Raw genomic sequence first — 18628 nt, 5'->3', positions numbered from 1 at the left:
AGGAGTATGCTTTCATCACCTGGAGTACCGTGAAAGAAGGTGAAGTCAGAACTTGGTAATTCATTTTTCCAGAGGATTTCTAGGACGCGGTAAGCCATCTGAATTTGGACGAGAAGTCAACATCAATTTTTAACTATTAATGTTCTAATATAGTACATTTTGTTTAACGTATTGGAACTATCATGCATCAGTTTTTTGGTGCACTTTGCCCAACCTCTATCTTATAATGTTAAGAGATGAAAGAAGTAAATGTATCATATTTTTGATGTAACCTGTAGTGATCGTTCACACGGCGCTTTTTAAGTTATCTGCTCCAATGCTGGTAGTGCTTCTTGTGGTTTTGTCTTTGATTTCTAGTCTGGCAGCAGGGCGATCCTCCCTCTTCTGTTCTGTACCAAAATGAATCCGATCCTTTAGGAGAATCTTTGTGGAAACACTAAAGGACCTGTATGTTTTGGGAATTAGAATCGTTACTTGCAACTTTTTGTTCTTCAATGATACGTGGGCTTAGGTTTTACTGCCCCTTTCTTCTAACATTTAAATTCACGCTATTTAAATGAAACTCTCATCCTTCTTTTCAGTCCAGTGGATGTTTTAGGGCAGGAGAGGTTACCGTGGATGCATTGACCCTATTTCTGTTGATTTTTGTTATGTAAATTTAATGTGATACTTGTGTTCTGACCTAGAAGCAGTGTGACATGCAGTTGTAGCCAGGTGCAGCAGATACTTCCCTTAGGATTTCAGGTTTTATTCAGGTAAAACGACCCACTAATGGTTCAGAAAAAGCTGCATTGGGAGTTGAGAGTATTTCTAGGAGCTTAGAGCCCTCACAATGGGAAGCTGGGGTGAACTATCTGTACCTGCATCCTCACTTTCCTCCTTCTAGAGTGGAAAAAGTACATATAACCGCTTTTAATTCTGACTCCTCTCATTCAGCTCCCTTTTTAAATGGATTAAAACCAAACCCCAGCCTTTTAGGTGAAACTGTTCAACAACTTAGTTTTGAAAGTTGTTTGGAATTATGTAAAACACAAACTGTTTTTAAGGAAACAAATCGCTCTGTAACTACAGTTTGTACTTCACCTCTGCCGTTTGAATAAAACCGAGCGAATACTCAAGCACCGGAGCGTTGTCATCCCTGACGTCAGCCCCAGAAGGTTTAAAGTTTAAGGGTATTTGGAGGTTTTAAGGCTTTTAAGTGATCAATAGGTGACAAAAAGGCTGTGCAGGGTGGGGACGCGGAGGGACGGGTCCTCCGCGCCGCCAGGGGGCGCTGCGCGGCGGGTGCAGCATGTCGAGGTCGGGGCGGCAGCATGGCGCAGCCTCCTCCGTTCGGCGGGCGCTTCCCGCCGCCGTTCCGGCCCTTCCCGCCGCCCGTGGGGCCCTTCCCGCCGCCCGCCGCGTCCTTCCCCGGCCCCGCCGCCCGGCCGGGGCCCTTCGCGGCGGGGGCCGCTCCTGCGCCCTTCCTGCTGCCACCGCTGCCGGCCGGGCCCGAGGGCGAAGCGAGGCCGCGCTTCCCTCCTGCCGGCGGCCAGTTCTTCCCGGCGGCCCCGCCGTTCCCGCCGCGGCCGGTGGGTGAGGAGGAGGCGGCGCGGCGGCAGCAGGACGAGCTGTGGCTGTCGCAGTTCCTGAGCCGGCGCCAGGCCGCTCCCCCTCCGCCGCCGCCGCCCGCGGCCGCCAGCCCCAGCAGCGCCCGGGAGCTGGCGGTGGCGGCGCTGGGCCGGGTGGCGCGGCTGGCCGCGCTCTGCGGGGCCCTGCGGCAGCGGGAGGCCGAGGCCGACGAGGCGGGCTGGGCCCGGGTGCGGGAGGAGGCGGAGGCGGCGCGGCAGGAGCTGCGGGAGGTCGTGCGGCCCCTGAGGGAGCCCGGCTACCGGGAGGCGCTGCGGAGGAAGCTTGAGAGGGCGAGGAAGAGGAGGCAGCGGCTGCAGCGGAGGAAGCAGGAGGCCAGGGCGGCCAAGGAGGAGGAGAAGGCCCGGGCCGCCGAGCGGGAGGCCAAGATCGACCAGTGGAGAGCCAAGTGCATCCAGGAGGTGGAGGAGAAGAACCGGGTACGGCTCCGAGCGGGCTCAGCCTCCTACCCCAGCTGTACTGTGGCCTTACGGGGACTGCTGCGAGCCCCTCTGGGCTCCGGGCAAGGTGGTGGAGCTGGGGGGAGACCTGTTGGTCATGGGCTCACAGCAGGGCTGTGTCTGCCGGCACCTGGATTTAGGTTGCTGCATGGGTCCAGCGTGCTGGAGATGTGCGGTTTCCAAGGCTTGCAGCCCTGTTTCTTCATTGAAAGCCTTGGGCTTTGCCACACTCTTGTAGTAGGCCTTCACAGTCAGAATTTAACTGGATTCTGAACTCTTGGCTGGATGTGAAAGTCTTTCTGGTCCTAAGCCTGCCCTCACTGCTCACACACAGCTTATGGTGGTCAGTGCCATCCCAGTAACCATAACCTTTGCCTGCTGGCTTCGTCCTGCAAAGCTTGTTTGCAAGCGTTTCACTATTACCAGGAAGTACAATGGCCCCAAAGGATTAAAACCCCCTCGCATTAGGCTTGCTGGGAAGTGCTGTTGGCACCTTTGTGTTGATTGGTGGCTAAAGAGCTACCCCTCTGCTGGTGCTGGGTCTGCTGCCGGGGTGGCACAGAGCAGCTCTCGGGAAGGGTTTTGTGTTCGGTCTGTGGCACATTAATGGTGTTCAGTTGCCGAGCTGTAGAATGAGGATGGTTTATGTGTATGGTTAATGTTGTTCCTGACTTTGTGTGGTGAAAGGCTGGTTATCTGGCTTTGTGAATTCAATAGCCGTTTGGCTTGAATTTAGGAGTTGCTCAGTATTCTTTTGTTGTCTCTAAAAGTCTACCATGTTTTAGCCTTTTAATCAAAAGGCAGGGTTGGATGGGTGATTTCACTTGTTTCACTTGCTATGGCTGCAAAGTCACTGGGAAGTTACTGTTATATCCAGTGATCTGTTTGAAAGTACCATTTCATTCTTGTCTGTGGGATATGTCACACATCAGGTCTGGGTTTTTCTCTCTTTCACAGGAACGAGAACTTAAGGCTGCTGCAGACAGTGTCTTATCTGAAGTACGGAAGAAACAAGCAGACACCAAGAGGATGGTGGACATCCTGCGCGCATTGGAGAAGCTTCGGAAACTGAGGAAAGAGGCTGCTGCCAGGAAAGGTTAATGATGAGGTTTTTACCAAACTTCTAATTGCACACACAGGACATAAGCTGATGTGAGTGCCCTGTGCCAGTTGGCAAGGTGCAGCTTGAAAAAGCTGTTCATTAGTGATTTTAGTTACGTTGTTATGCAAGAATAGTGTTAAGCTGCTGAAACTTAAACAGGGGAAGTTTATATATAAGGAAGAAGTTCTTTACTGTAAGCGTGGGGAGGCACTGGAATGGGTTGCCCAGGGAGGTTTTGAATGCTCCATCCCTGGCAGTGTTCAAGGCCAGGTTGGACAGAGCCTTGGTGACCTGATTTAGTGGGAGGTGTGGAACTGGATGATCTTAAGGTCCGTTCCAACCCTAACTATTCTGTGATGCTGTGAATTCAGTGGTTGTGTTCCTGTGTCTCCAAGCTCTTTCCTAGTAGAAGAATTATGCCACTAAGATGGTTGTTAACAAGGCTGGGCTCATGTTCCAGCTCCTCTCAAATCTGGTAACAGAGCCCCTTATGAATGCAAAAGTTCAAAATGAATTCTCTTTCTGTTCAGGTGTTTGTCCTCCCCCCTCGGCAGATGAAGCCTTTGAAACTCAGGTGGAGAGTCTCAAAACGTTGCTCCAGAATCGCACAGAGCTGTATGAAGCTGAGGAGAGAGCGTTAAGAGTTATGCTGGAGGGAGAACAGGAGGAGGAAAGGAAGAGAGAGATGGAAAAGAAACAGAAGAAAGAAAGAGAAAAACTACTTCAGCAGAAACTCGAAATGGATTCCAAGCTGTTTGGGGATCCAGGTAAATTCTGCATCCTATACTTGACATGTTTTTTTCACACCACACCCCCACCCCATAGACACTGGGTTTTTAAAATGCAGGCACAAAGATAAGAAAGAAAGAAAGAAAGAAATCATCCACTGGAATAAAATATGGTCCGAGGAAAGGATGGGATAAACACAGTGTGCTATTAACACACGTGATGCTCCTCAGCGTAGACTCTGGTGTATTTCAAGACAATTTCATAATGCTTTGCAAGAAGAGGTTGTAGATTAAGCTAAAGTGAGACTAAACACAAGAGACTGAAGACTTCCAGCACCCAGCAGATGCTTCAGTCTGGTGATTTGGTAAAGTGCGACTCGAGTAATCTGTAACGATTCAGTGGCCATATGTTCCCCTTGTTTAGAAGATGGAGACAGGAAAAGTACTGCTGGTCTTGACTTGCCTCTGACAGCTCTGATGAGGAGACATGCAAAACATGTAACTAGTCCTTAACAGATTACACAGGGATTTCATTTCAAGTTGGAGCTGGGGAGTAGCAAGTGAGCTGACAAATCTGGGGCTTCCAGGACTTACTAGAATCAGTCTTTCTGGTTTGTTGAACAATTTCTCTGTTTGTGTTTTAACAGATGAATTTCCTCTAGCCCATCTACTGCAGCCCTTCCGAGACTATTACTTACAAGCTGAGCATTCTGTAGCAGCTCTAATCCAGATCAGGTAAAACCAAGCAAACTCTATTTTATTATCAAGGGCGGCAAGTATTGTTTGTTAAGATTGTAAAATTTACAGTCCCATCCCTCCAGGTTGGAAGGGACTCGAGGATCATCTGGTCCAAGCTTTCTAGGCAAAGCGTGACCTAGACTAGAGGTCCCAGCAGCGTGTCCAGCCGAATATCAAGTGTCCAACACGGGAGTCCACCACTTCCCTGGGGAGATTATTCCAATGGCTGGTTGTTCTCGTGGCGAAAAATGTTCTTGTGTCCAGTTGGAATCTCCCCAGGAGTAACTTGTGCTCCTTACCCCATGTCTTTTCCATGTGACTCCTTGTGAAAATGGAGTCTCCATCCTCTTTGTAGCCACCCATTAAATACTGGAACATGGGGATAATGTCTCCCCTGAACCTTCTTTTCTCTAGGCTGAACAAACCCAGCTCTCAGCCTTTCCTCACATGGCAGGCTTCTCTGTCATGGAACAGTTTACAGTGTTCCATGTATTGATCCGTATGGAAAGATACCTGTGTGGGTATACGATAAATCTTATTACCAAACTCCTACCAGCCCTCCTCTGATCCAGTGCTCTCTCTGTTAAAGGCATGAATGGGATCAGTACTTGGTGCCAGCTGATCACCCTGAAGGAAGCAGCATCCCTCCAGGATGGGTTCTTCCGAGTCTCCCCTCAAATGACACTTGGGCCACCGCTGTTCGATGACTCAGTAGTAGATGATATTGGAGGAATGTTTCATTGTCATGGCGCGTGCAGGGATGAGAGGGTCTGAAGAGGACGTGTCTCATCCTCTGGTTCACTAGCTGGGTTCTGGAATGTCTCGAAGAATAGGAACTGGTTTTGCCACCTGACTCTGCTGGGAGATACCTGAGCAAGGCCAAAGCTGCTGGGCCTCTCATGGTGTGGAATTACAATCCTGCTGCCAGGTTTTGCTAACAAATCTCAATCTTAATAAAGAAACATTGCTGACAGGAGTATTTGTGCCAGTATTAACATCCTATTTTTAGTGGCTTTTATCTTTACAAGCCTAAGTCCAGATGATGAAATCTCCAGAAATAAAGACTTCAGGGGAAAAAAGAAATCATTAGAAAACATGTTTTTCTTCTTAAATAAAGCCTGTCAAGCTTCGCTGTCAAAACAGTTCCTGTATTTTTGTGTGTAGAAACCAACCCATTACAAGCTTAAACAAATGGTGAAGTACAAACAAGACAGGGCTTTTGAAGGTTGATTAAAGCAGTTGTTGACATTTTACTTTTGTGGACTAAAACTGGTACCACAACATGGAAAGAATTCCTGGTCATGGTGAAATAGGTCAGAGAACCATGTGAATATAGATGAATTCAGTGAACAAGCCTCCTGGAAAACAAACAGTGAAATCTGGAGTCTAGCTCACGGTAATTGGTTTTGCCTATACAGCTATTTTTGTATAGGGACAGCTCATGTGTCTAATACTTGATTTAAAAGTGCAGCTCTATTTTGTAAGTTGGGGTTTTGTACAGAATAAATAGAGGAAAATGGAATTTATGTTTTCTTGTTTGAAGTGTTTTTCCTCCGAGGGAGAGAGCTGATTTAGTACTTGGCATCAAGTATGACTCCAGTGTGGAGAGAATTGCTGGCAAATGGTTTGTGTGAAGGAACTTCTCCCTCCGACAAGGTGACAGAGGCATCTGATTCCAAAGCCTTCCATGTCCTGGGCAATTTGCAGGCTCTATGGGTTTGAGGCTTTGCTGGTCTATGCCAATTGTTGTGGCATCTTTCCAGAGCTGCAGTTGTTATTTTTGCTTAGGTCTAATATGTGGGCATGGATTTAATCTCTCCCTTACCCCTTTACATCACAACATTGTCTAATTCATGGAGGAGGCAACATGCCTGAATTCAACACTTGGGCCTTATATATGATGCAAATAGTTTTTTTTGGCATTGGTTTCTGTTGATACAAGCGCACAAACTATTTGGTTTTGATAGAGTTAAAATTAATCTGTGTGCAGAAGTTTGCAGTTCATGCTCTCATGTATCACCTACCTACAGCACAACATCCAGCTGATAAGTCCTCAGGTGGTAGGGGTTCTGATTTGCCTGTCCATCCTCAAATCCCTAATATCACCTCCAGAATCTTGTTAATCCCAAACCTATGGCTGGGTCAGATCCTGGACAGTGTCACCTGATGGAAAAACAGCAGTTCAAGCAGTGTGAAAACAGTTGCAGAAACAGCTCCTTCAGTTCAGGAAGCTCAGTGCCTGCATGATGCTCTGCTTAAACAATTAGGCTCCTTATCCCAGCAGCATGTCTGATGGGGCTAACCACTTAAGCTATGATAATCTTAAAACTGCCACAGTCAGATGCCTGCCTGACACTGAAAGATTTAAGGAACTGAGCAGCAGATAAGCCAGCAGTAGAGGAGCAGCCCTGTTCTCCTGCCTGCAAGGAGAGCTGCATGACTTCAGCTGGAGGTAAGATAACTTCCTATTGCTAATACAAACAGGGCTTGGAAACACCAGTGGATGGTGTGTGTTTAGATGTAACACAAGCTTCCTGTGGTTTATTCGACGTATTTGCTCTTGCCTAATGACGTCTGCATTCAAATGTTTCATATTTTTAGTGAGGAAGATGTTGAAACCACAGATGGAAGAGGAGTGTTGGAAATCTTAACTCATAAAACACGTGCAGACAGGGTATTCTTAAAAACCCCTTGTGTATTCAGACGTATGATTCAGATTTGTTCAGTTTAATCTTTCTAACTATTTTCAAGTTGTAAAAACTATTACAGCACAGCAAAATAGAGGGGCTGGCTCTGAGTTTCTGAGACTCTTTATGTTGGTTTGCCAGCCCGTATCTTTGACGTGAAGGTGAGCAGGGCTGGCGTGGAGTGCCTGTGGTCAGAACCTTCACAGGAGCTGCTTTCTGCTGTAAGTTGGTGTTTGTGACTGACTCTTTTACTCTTGTCTAGTGCTGTGTTCATTGTCATTGCTCTGCACCTTAGTGTACTTCTGGTTTTGATATATAGTGGTTTTGGGAATTAACACTTGTAGGAGCTTTTCCTATGGCACGGTATTTATGCAGGGAGATACGGTACCGTAACCTCTCTATCATGGCTTCAGACACATTCACTACCCATCTCCATCCCTTAAAGTGGCATTTAAACCCAAGTAAAGCCATTCTAGGTGATGGACAATGAGATACTCCCTTTCCTTCACACTTTTGTACCACACAGCTTTTAGGAGGAGCTGATTCACAGTGTGAACTGCAAGGAGGGTCTGTTCCTCTTGCAGGCAGGGGCTGCACAGCCATGCAGAGGAGCTGGAGCAAGCTGGGGGACGGTGGCTTTGCTTACAGAGGTTTTCATCATTGTCTTTGTCAGTGCTGACGTGGATTGTAACTTCCCTGAGCCCTCTTAGGCTGGGGAGCAGATGGCCTGGCTCGGAGCAGGCTCCCAGCACGTTGCCTGTGTTGCATGTGAGCAGCAGCTCATGTGTGGGAGCTACAAAGCATGTTAAGGGGGGCTCTGCCTGCACACAGCCCTGGGTATTAAAGGCTCCTGGTGTAAGCAGCTGAATGCCAACTCTTGTAACTCTGGTAAGAGCAACTGACTTGCACTGAGCAATTGTGCATGTTGGTGTTTGTGGTCTGGAAGCTGTTTGTTAGTCCTTTGCTAGCATAAGAAACTACCCTGAGTGCCATTTCCCATGGCAGACCTCTGTTTTTGCAGTCAACAGGCAGCTTTTCCTCCCTTTCATATATTCATCTTCTTCTTTTCTTTTCTATCCTCCTTGTCATAGAAGCCATTTCTTTTCAGAGGTGAGAAAACAATTGGTAAAAGCACTTAGAGACATCTCACCAAGTATTGAGTGTGTGTCTTGGGGATGACTGCTGAGACTTGGGGTGAACAGGCACAGGCAGCAGGTACCAGGACTCAGTGGAAGGCTGACCAGCTCTTGCCAGTACATAAAGGAAATCATTTTGCATGCTGTCATTGCTGGGAAGCTGGGGACTCGAAGTTTCATGCAGCAACTAATGGCTTTGTACTAAATTGAGACATTTATACAGAGCTAATGACTTCCTGCAGTAATATTTTCCATGCCACCACTTCCAGCTGATCAGAAATGTTTCTTTTTAGTGACGTAAAGAATTCACCACACTTGATGAACAGATGGTTCTTAAAAGCTAATTGGGCTTTTACAATGGCTTGTTTGATACCCTTCTGACTCCAGAGCTTGCCTGTGCCCCAGCCTCCTGGCCTGGCTCAGGGTAAGCTGTTGTGGCACTGGTGGGGATGCCCTCACACCGTCCCCCTGGGCTGATCTGTGTGACAGCTTAGCAACACGTGGCCATGTGTGTGAGCTCTGGGAGCAAGGGTGTGCTCAGGTCACATAGAGAAAGAAAACCTGCGGGGTGTCCTGTGGCCTCCTTGGCTGTGGTTTCTGCTTCTGGACCTGGGAAAAGTGCTCGGTCTGTCCCCAGCTTGGGAAAGGGACCATGAGATGGGCACTGGAGGGAGAGGGAGAGGCGGGAGGAGGGATGGAAAGCAGGGGTGAAAAACACTAAGGATCTCTTCCAAAGAAAGCTGAAAGTTGGTCAGGTCCTGCTGGCTCAAGCTCAGAATAGCAAAGGTTAGTTCAGACAAATCTTCCCAGTATCAGTAATTAAAGGCATTACACACCATGGTTTTTACTCAGGTGGCAGCATCTTTAAGGGCTGTTTTCCTTTTATTATTGTCACTTGACACAGCTCATCCTTCTCTCCTTCCACCCAACTTAAAAGGCACGACCAGCACCTTCTACAGTTGTGTTTCATCCCTTCCTCCAGCAGACAGTAGTCAGGCGGCAGTGATGAGCTACCTGGATGAAGTTCCCTTCCGCAAGGGCTGGAGCCTCGATGGGGACTCAGGGGGAGAAATCACTTTAATCACTGCTCCGGCCATCGAGGTCCCCGACTGCACCGACATCCTCATGAGCACCATGGTGAGTGGCCTCTGCTTGCCTCTGTGCCCAGATCTGCTCCTGGAGGGATGCTCAAAGGGATGTCAGTGGTGGTTTCCTTGTGAAAGGAGGGAATCCTCTCCTCCTAATTGATCTTCTGGTTTGCAGCAGGAGTGGGAGGAGGTGAGGATCATTTGTGCTGGGTGGGAGTGAGGAAGGGGTTGGTTTGGGGTTGATTTTTCTTAATCACATCCAAGCAGAAGGATCGCGTTTATTAATAATATGTATTGAATATTTATTAATAAATATGACAGATACAAGCAGGCAACACTACCTGAGCTGCAGCATAGAATCACAGAATGGCTTGGGTTGGTAGGGATCTGAATGCTTATCTAGTTCCAGCCCCGTCGTACAGGCAGGGACACCTTCCACTAGACCTATCCTGTGTCACTTTGTGATCCTCCACATTGCTGAGTCCTAAACTGCTTTTGAATCTACACCTGCTGCTGTAACAATATTGTGAGTGTTTAGCCTGAAGTAGTGTCACCCGTAGATGGGGTCAGTGCACTTCACGTGGGAAGGTGATCTGGGTGATCCCAAACAGCCTCTGCTCACCCCTGGTGGTGGGTGAACCAGTGGTAAACCTCATATCTGGCTTTTCCCTAGCTCAGTCTTGCTCGTCCTTCCCCCCAAAATGACACATCCCAAATCCACAGGATGTGTTTAACATGAAGAACCACCATGTTGTTCATTTTAATCAATTTTTCCAAAGGGAATTTCAATGCACATGCTTTTTGCCACCTGCATAAAGGCAGGTGATGATCTGCATCCCCGTGGACCACCCACCATTCCGTCTTACCCTGGGAAACCTCCAGCCCTGGGTTTTTGCCTGGTTGGTGCTGGTGTGATCACACTGGTGGCCTGGGCTGATCCTTCTGGAAGCATGTGGTGGTGTTTTCCTTGGGGAGGCTGGTTTGGATCCACAGCTAACAAGTGGCAGGGAGCAGTAAAAACAGCATTCCTGGGCTGTGAATGTACTTGCCTGCCCCTCTGGAGGAGACCTTGTTTGGAGAGCTCTGGGAGAGGCCAGGCTTGTTTGTCCCAGGAAAACCCTCTGATTTCAGTCTCAAACACATATTTTAAGCTGGACTATGTGGAAATGACAGCTCTGTCTGGGGACCAGCCGAGCCCCTGGCGCCATCGGAGACTCCCATGGCTTATCCTGCCTCTGCCCAAGGTGGCAGCTCCCCCTCTGTTGGCTCCTGAGCCCCTGTGGTTGAGGTGGCTCTGTCAGGTGCCATGGGCGAGGTACACACACGAGCTCTGCTACAGCCCTTTAGCCTGTGGCTGGATGTGGTGCCTCTTGCAGCTGTCTGAAATCAGGGCTCTCACATCTCCTGTCTGCACCGTCTCCCCTTCCACAGTAAGTGAATGACACAAAACCACCTCCAAGCATAAACCCCTTGGTTTATGAAATCACTTCCAGGTACAGCTCAAAATAGTAATAACCTTGTAGCCAGACTCTTTTCAAGTATAAATTTGGGGATTCCCTATAGCAATGAAGCTGGTGCTGCCCAAACCTACAATCCCAGTGCCCACAGCCAGCCCTGGTGCTCAAGGAGCCAGTATGGGAAGGAGGCAGCCCTTAAGGTTCCCTGGAGAAGTGCATGGGTTGCTCTGTCTGCCTGGTCTGCTTTCAGATGCCCTCACCACCCTCTTCTTGCTCTCCCACAGTACGACTTCTCGCTGGAAAGAAAAGTGCTTTACTGGGTCGAGGTGGCCTCTCAGCAGCAAACCTCCCGCCATCGGGTCACCTCTGAAGTCATCCCCACGGCTCCCCCGTGCTGGCTGCTGCTGGTGGACCCTGCTGACCGCTATGGAGGGAGAGCACGGGACGGGCCCGTGCGGCGCAGCATCAGCCTGAGCGCTGCTGACAACAGCCATGGGCCTGCCAAGGGCAGAGGTGCCTTGTCCGACACTGAGAGTGAGACCTGGTGCTCGGAGGAGGATGGGTACTCGGAGGATGATGAGTACTCCTCGACCTCCTGGGAAGAGAGCGACAAGGATGAAAAGAATTCCAGGAGGAGAAACGCTGGGAGAAGCGGGGCTCTGCGTCCTGGCTTTCACCAGACCAGACCAAAGACATCACCCGGCTTGCTGGAGCCCTCGCCAGAGAGCAGCGTCCACAGCACAGCCAGCCCGGTCCTGAGCAAGCAGAAGAGATCCATGGTGATCTTTAACAACATGAAGAATGAGCTGGAAGCGGCCAGGAGGAAGCTGGCTGCTTTGGTGCACCCTTTGAACAGAGCTCCTGTGGAGAACAGGGTCCCAGTGCCACAGCCTCTGCCCCTGCAGCCCCACACCAGCCGTGGCGTTAGGTTCAGGCCAGCCCTGGACGTGTCCCGGCCGGGGACCCTGGTGCCATCGCCTCCAGCCATGCTGATCCCCCCCATCAAACAGCATAAACCCACAGTGCCGGTGAGGGGTTGTCTTCTGGTGCTCTCTGCTTGTTGCTCAGACAGGAGGGAGGTGGAGGGCATCAAATTGGTCCCATTTGCTGGGGTTTGGGCATCACCATGGAACTGAAATGGGGCTTTGGGAACACTGAATCCATGAGAAATTGCTGACAAGTTTTCATAAGAAGTGAAGGAAAGGTTTTTTTTTCCCTGGGTTTATAGGGAAGGTTTCTGGGAGCATGTTTACTTGCTCTGTCCTAACCGAAACGTCCCTGGTTTTCCCAACAGGCAAGGTGTCTTATTTCATTTTCATGTGGAGCACTAAATAATACAAAGTTCAGTAGGGTTCCACATGCATCATGCTGAGTGCTAAAGCCTTAACCCCAGCAAGCACATGCGTGTGCAAGGTCATTTCTGTAGATGGCTTTGTAACAGAGACTGAATCTATCTGATAAACATCAAGGGCAAAATGGGGTGTTGGGAGCATCCTCCTGCCTGGGCTGCTGCATTGCTTATGTGTGGGCAGCACTGCCTCTTCCTTGTCCATCAAGGACAAGCATGGCTTTTCTTGCTGGAGAGATGAGCAGGATTCCCAGGGAAAGGAAGTTGCTTTTTCTTGCTTTCTCCCATGAACCCTCCCAAGTGCTGTTTTCTGTGATCTGTATCTGTAGCTGAGCCTGGATTTAATTAAATTCAGTCTCCTTTGATGCCCAAGGGGGTTTGTTCCATGTATGGGAATTTTCCTCTTGTGGAGAGAACAAGGTAACTGCTGGCATTCCGAAGCATTGCTTCAGCCTGGGTTTCTTAATGTAGCTCCATGAGCTGGAGTAAGAAGACCATGTGCTGTGTTTTCTCTTGCAGTCCCTCAGCCCCTACGCCTGCCTCCCCCCTGCCTCCTCTGCGCCTGCACGACCCCTCAGCTCCTGCAGATCCCAGCCGGATCCGGCCGCTGACCTGCTCTCAGCATTGAGCCAAGAGGAGCGAGACCTCATTGAGCCCGTGATAGCCTTGGGCTACCCCACCCACAAAGCCATCCTCACCCTCCAGAAGACTGGAAGGCAAAGCTTAAGTCAGGTTGGTGGAGGTGGCAGGAAGCAGACAGCTTTGGGAAGGAAACCCCTGGTTTTCATGGAGAAAGGGATGGCTGTATCGCTTGGGGCTGGACTCTGACAGCCTTGGGTTTCCCACTTTGGGATTGTCCTCAGCTGACAGGGTTTGCCATGAGATCACACATTTGTACTTGTGCTGTAATAAAATGAGTTGCCCTCAGCCTTTCAGCGGCTCATAACAGCCGGGCAGCGTTATCTGCTCAGTCTGCTGCATGGAGCCTCGTGCCCTTTTGAAGTGCAGTTTTTGCCTCTGTATATGGAAACTTGTTGCACATAATTTTTTCCCGGCTGTTAGTTCCGTGTGATTATTGCCATGGCTCATCCTGTCAGTGGAATTGTGGGAATACCTCTGGGATTTGTCTGGGCTCTCTCCAAAACACAAGTTCCCTGCGTTGGAGCAAACCAGGGACTCCATGCAGGCATCGAGGCTGGGTCCTGGAGCTCTTTTCTTAAGGAGTGTTCTATAATAACCTGGAATTTATTGACAATAGTTAACATACAACCTCTTCCTACCCCTGGTATCCAAGTACATCACTGTGCAGCATCCCGATTCCGAGGTCTCTGCTTGTCCAGTGGTCCAGGTGGGCTTGGAGCATCCATGTCATGAGGGATGCCACTGGCTTGGCAGGTTTGGGGCTGGACCTGCCCATCCCAGTGGAGCTTTTAATAGGGCTAAATTATCCAAGTAGCTCTTGCAGAGAGAGAAGGGGCTTGGTCAGAGCTTAGCAAGAGGGAGGTCCACCTGCTTGTCGTGCCAGGGAGCAGGAGCAGAGGTGTGAGCAGGCACAGCACCGAGCAACCATCTCGTGCTGTCAGGTGCCATCTCCTTCCCATTCCCCAGGGATTTGCCTGTGCTGTGTGTGGGCCAGCTCTAACCCATCTGGTCCGTGCATGAAGCTGCTCTGTGTTTGAGTCACTCTGCAGCTTCTGGCTCTTTCCTGAGTCAGCCCCAGCTCGACCAGGCCCTCACTGGTGTTTTAGGTGATGGTTGCTGCAAGCTGAGGTGGGAAGGCAACCTTTATTTCTTCAGTGCATGAAGGTTTCATCCAGGCAGAGGGAGATGGGCAGAGCCATGCAAAGGGATCTTGTAGCAACTGCTGGCTTCAGTAGCAAGAATCAGTGCATCTTAGTAAGGATGGAAATAGGCACAGTCTGCTCCCTTCTGTACAAACACCGGGACTCCCATTCCCTTGGAGAAGAGATAAATGCACCAAAATATGAGGTCTGCCTTATAGCCTGTATCTTCTTCACCATCAGTTCCCATCTTTCCCATTTATGCCCAATAGAGCCAAGATAAAGCATAAAGCCGAGCCCTTCATGTGTCTCTTACAAGTAACAGCTACCAAATTAGGCTAAACCTTCCTGGGAAATGTTTCAACTCAAGTCAAAAACAAGAGCTGTGGGCATTCTTCATTGCGTGTTGGTGTCAGGCAGGGTTTCAGTGTGTGACGATGACAGCTTCAGCCTTGAAGATTGATTGTAGTACCAGATGGTAGCCAAAAACTGCTCAGTTCTGTTGCAGTATCAAGCTGGCAGAGCCCACCCTGGTGAAGAAGGCAGGTCTGCTGCCTAAAAGAGGCAATGCCTTCTCAGTCTTGGTGAAAGAACCTCTCTAAAAGGCTCCAGGAGCTGCCCCAACACACCAGAGGTTCATGGTCTGGGATGTTGTGGCCAAGAGCTAAACCAAAAGTGCATCATTGCATTTGAAGGCTTTGCTCTCCAGGGGTGCCTGAATGTCTGAGTGTTCTAAGGAGCCTCCTTGAGAGCTACAAGGGGAGAAGGAGCTTCTAGAGGTTAGTGGTGCTTCCTCCTCTTCCCCAGTGAGTGATGGGGCCGGTTGCAGATCCAGGGATTAGCAGGTCATAGTAGCAGGTCTTGTTTAGTCTCAAGGAGATACCTACATATATAGAGATATATAATGATAGAAGTCATTGAGTTGACAACAGCACCAGTTTCATGCTGGGTTTGAACAGGCTGCCAGCACTGTCTGTGCCCTGCCATGAGCATGGGAAGTGGCTGTCCCTGTTGCGGTAGGGCAGTACAATGCAGCAGTGGTCTGGATTTGTAGTTAGTAGGGTAACAAGGAAAGCAGAACCAGGTTAGGCATGCCACAGGGAGGGAGGACCTCGATTTTGAGTTAAAAAGCTGCTCCTTAAGGCTGACATTTCTTAAACTCCTGGCTCTGCTGTTCAGCCAAACCAGATCCACTCAGCATCTGAGGGACTTTTTGGCTTTTTCATATGTTCTATGATCTTCTACTGAATCTTTCTCCTTGGCTATGCAGTGCTGGGGAGGGTGAGGTCTGTGCTGGTGGATCTGGGGAGATACGAATCAGCTTCTCCTTGCTTGAAGACAGCACGGCTTCAGGGAGACCCGAGGGATGTTTTTATTCCCCCTGCTATCATATAGCTCGTTTATTATTGTCTGTTCCATACGGTTTTGGACAGTGAATGATTTTCGTGGTATTTAAAAGATACTGCTGGGAATAGTGCTGTCAGCACTCCAAGAACAACGAGGAAAGCCAAAAATAACTGTTTACTTTCAGTAATGACACACATGGGTCTCCCCTGGGGTGCGTTTTGTGCTTGGACCCTGGAGTGAACCCCTCGGCTGCCTGAACTGTGGTGCATCAAAGGGATGCCGGGTTGGCTGAGGGTAGGCATCTCACAGGGACAGGTTCTGCTTCACCCTGCAGCCTGAGGCCATCGCTTCGTACCTCAGATGGGTCAGGTGTTTGGTTTGCTCCTCATCCTCCCTCCTGTTCCACCCTGGGAGAGGGGATGGACTGAGATGTCATCTTCTCCCAGTGGGAGTCCTGCTGACAGGGCCACACAGGCAGGATGGTGGTGGCCTGGGTCCTCCCCATGCGTGTGCCCCTGGGAGGTTACAAGGTGGGCTCCTGAATGCAGTCGCTCCCTGCGTCCGCAAGGTTGGATTAACCCTGGTTGTCTTCTTCTGCAGTTCCTGAGCTACCTGAGCGCCTGTGACCGGCTGCTGAAGCAGGGCTACGAGGAAGGGCAGGTGGAGGAGGCCATGGAAATGTTCCAGTACTCAGAAAAAAAGGTCAGAGTGGGGCAGCCCAGCCCATTCCTTTGTGCTGTGTGCTCCGGGCTCGCTTTCCCAGCGGGCTGCAAGCTCCTCTCCACCTCCACTGTCCCTCACACAGCCTCTGGGCAGGTCAGACCCATTGCCCTGCACCCACAGCAGACCCCCAGTGCAGCATCACCACAAGGAATCCCCAGGGAAGGACACAGGACACTCACCTCATTGCTCTTTTCCATCCCTCCTCTCGCCCCACTGTGCAAGCATGATGCTCGCTCAACCCCCAAGCAAAGAATCCCTCACTCTGAGCCCACCAGCACCCACGCTTGCTCCCTCCCTGCTCCCCTTTTGCATTCACCCCCCAAAGAGAACCACCATGGTAGCACACCAGGGGTTGTCTTCATCATCAGTCTCCCCCTGCGGGTAATGAAGGGCCAAGAGGGGTAGAACTGCTTGAAACATGGGCTGGTGGTGACTGACAGGATGCTGATGCATGTAGGATCGCAATCATTGCTCTCTAGGGCGCCTGGGGCTCGGTGTCAGGCAGGGGGTTATTTATTGAGGACACAGCTCTGGGCGATGTCGTGGTGCTGGGGCCCAGCTTGAGCAAGGGGGGAGCAGGATAAATGGATTCCAGGTTGTGCTCCCTGCCTTTACCCAGTCTCTATAGCACAGACAAACACTTGCATGGAATTTCTATTAAACTTTGCAAGGAATAAGCGAAGCCAGAGCCTCACTTCAGTAACTATTTCTGATTTCAAAAGCTGATGCAAAGGCACATTTTTAAATGCTAGCAGTGGTATGTGTGCCCTCAGCCTGCTCTCAGTGTGCCCTTCACTGGTAATACAACCCAGCCAGGTCGCATGGCTGCAGCCTCGTCACCCAGCCCTGTTTCAGCTGTAACTGTGGTAAATCCAGCCTTAAACCCCATGATAGCATCTCTCCTTTCTCTTCCTCCTTCCTCCAGGCAGCTGAATTCTTGCGCCTGTTATCTCAGTTCAATGATATGGGTTTCCAGCAAAATGAAATCAAAGAAGTTCTTCTGCTTTGTGGCAATCAGAGGGAGAGGGCGTTGGAAGAGCTCGTGATGAAAGCCCAGTGACCTGCACCCTGGATCCCAGCCACAGCTCCCCCTCAGTCTGGACCACATAAGGACTCGGGTGGGTCAGCACACCTTTACCCTTCTGCTGCTCCACGCCCACCCCAGCACCATGGCTCATGGGCACAAACCTCCAGAGCACTGGCTGGTGTCCAGTCCCGGTTTATGGACGTCCACCATAAGCATGTGTGGCACTGCACCAAAGCAAAGGCTTTCTAACAGGAGTGTTTCTCTCTTCACCTACACATCTTCCCCCTTGATCATCTCAGCTCTTCAGATTAGATGCGATAAGATCCAAACTGCCTTCGGCTTAGGTTTTGCAAAACCCAAAGCTCAGTTTTCTTCCTCCACCGGGGGTGATGGGTGTCGTGTTTTCAACTGCAGTTCAGTGTGGATGCTTGAAAGGTTCTATAAATCAATAGAAGATGCAGCTCTCATGAAAACAGGGCTCCCGAAGAAGCATTTATTGGTCCTGGCTTGGCAAGAGTCTCATGCAACTTAGCTGTGGTTTGATATTGTAATTTATACCCAGTCTGATCACATCAGCTTCTCTTTTAAACCAAGAACTTGAGAAAAAGACACAATTCAATGAGTATACAGAAAGAAACCAGGCTGCCTTTGCTCTAGAAATACAGGAAGTTTATCCAGTGTGATGAGAAATGGCTTAGACAAGGGTTTGTGCTCAGGGAATTCCATAAAGTCGGAACAGAGAGACTGGGAACGGCTCGGCTGCCCTCGTGCTCTGCAGGAATCAGGAAGATTGAGGGGATGCTTGCCTAAACAGCAGCTCCAAATGAAGTTAAACACAAATGTCAGGATCAGGAAATCTGGATGCCCAGGGGAATTCTTGTATGCAGCTGAAGGATGGAAAACGGGAGATTCAGGTCACCTCATGGAATGTGTCTCTTGGCTTGGCACTGCAACAGTGGGCAGTGTTTTTACATTAAGGTATATTGTTTTCCTGTGAATTAGATACAGATGTAATTGCTTCGAGTAAAGATGGTTGGAGGGGTTCTTGTGTCTCCTATGGAAATGCCAGCTGGCACAGCCGAGCAGGGGAAACCCTGAAGTAGTTGCATTAGTGCCATTTTTCCATTGTATCCTTCCAAGCAACCTCCCAGCCCTCGAGCTGAAACACCGTGTTCCTTCTCCCTGTGTCCCAAGGTAGGTGCAAACACCAGCAGGAGGGCACAGGCCTCCAGGGCTGCCTTCATCCGAGCCTGGATGCATACCGAGCCCCCTCCATACCCAGGGATGCTTTATACCTGCTCTTCTTTCATGGCATTGAAAAGGAAAATGTGGCACCTTGTATGACCAAAGGAGATGCTCGTGGGGAGTTCCCAGCCTCTTCTTGGAGCTCCCAGCCC

At 49.8% G+C, this 18628-nt stretch overlaps 2 protein-coding genes across 4 annotated transcripts; both read left to right on the top strand.

Moving 5' to 3' along the window:
* Positions 1–1303: 1303 nt before the first annotated feature.
* PDCD7 (programmed cell death 7) lies at positions 1304–6163 on the top strand. Its single transcript, XM_057431055.1, has 5 exons — positions 1304–2048; positions 3027–3165; positions 3702–3938; positions 4547–4634; positions 5227–6163. Exons 1-5 carry the CDS (start codon positions 1314–1316, stop codon positions 5342–5344), a joined length of 1317 nt encoding a protein of 438 aa, XP_057287038.1. The 5' UTR covers positions 1304–1313; the 3' UTR covers positions 5345–6163.
* Positions 6164–7422: 1259 nt separating this feature from the next.
* UBAP1L (ubiquitin associated protein 1 like) lies at positions 7423–18303 on the top strand. 3 transcript variants are annotated; one of them, XM_057431052.1, is made up of 6 exons: positions 7423–7545; positions 9446–9597; positions 11290–12033; positions 12873–13085; positions 16082–16183; positions 17130–18303. In XM_057431052.1, exons 2-6 carry the CDS (start codon positions 9466–9468, stop codon positions 17262–17264), a joined length of 1326 nt encoding a protein of 441 aa, XP_057287035.1. In that variant the 5' UTR covers positions 7423–7545; positions 9446–9465; the 3' UTR covers positions 17265–18303. The 3 variants fall into 3 exon arrangements, with proteins under 3 accessions (XP_057287035.1, XP_057287034.1, XP_057287032.1); XM_057431051.1 differs by having other exon boundaries at positions 9443–9597; XM_057431049.1 differs by lacking the exon at positions 7423–7545 and adding an exon at positions 8333–8539 and having other exon boundaries at positions 9443–9597.
* Positions 18304–18628: the final 325 nt, after the last annotated feature.

The sequence above is a fragment of the Pezoporus wallicus genome, unplaced genomic scaffold, assembly GCF_028554395.1.
Source record: "Pezoporus wallicus isolate ANWC-B61680 ecotype Strahan unplaced genomic scaffold, APGP_CSIRO_Pwel_v1 contig_8548, whole genome shotgun sequence".
NCBI lineage: Eukaryota > Metazoa > Chordata > Aves > Psittaciformes > Psittacidae > Pezoporus > Pezoporus wallicus.
The sequence above is the reverse complement of the archived record's forward strand: the minus strand, read 5'-3'. Positions and strand labels throughout refer to the sequence as shown.

Bases quoted from the DNA above. Each gene is read 5' to 3' on its own strand.
- PDCD7 (XM_057431055.1), top strand. From the start codon at position 1,314: ATGGCGCAGCCTCCTCCGTTCGGCGGGCGCTTCCCGCCGCCGTTCCGG. The intron at 2,049-3,026 runs GTACGGCTCCGA...TCTCTTTCACAG, and splicing joins AGGTGGAGGAGAAGAACCGG to GAACGAGAACTTAAGGCTGC. The intron at 4,635-5,226 runs GTAAAACCAAGC...TCTCTGTTAAAG, and splicing joins GCAGCTCTAATCCAGATCAG to GCATGAATGGGATCAGTACT.
- UBAP1L (XM_057431049.1), top strand. From the start codon at position 8,500: ATGACTGCTGAGACTTGGGGTGAACAGGCACAGGCAGCAG. The intron at 9,598-11,289 runs GTGAGTGGCCTC...GCTCTCCCACAG, and splicing joins ACATCCTCATGAGCACCATG to TACGACTTCTCGCTGGAAAG. The intron at 13,086-16,081 runs GTTGGTGGAGGT...CTTCTTCTGCAG, and splicing joins GAAGGCAAAGCTTAAGTCAG to TTCCTGAGCTACCTGAGCGC.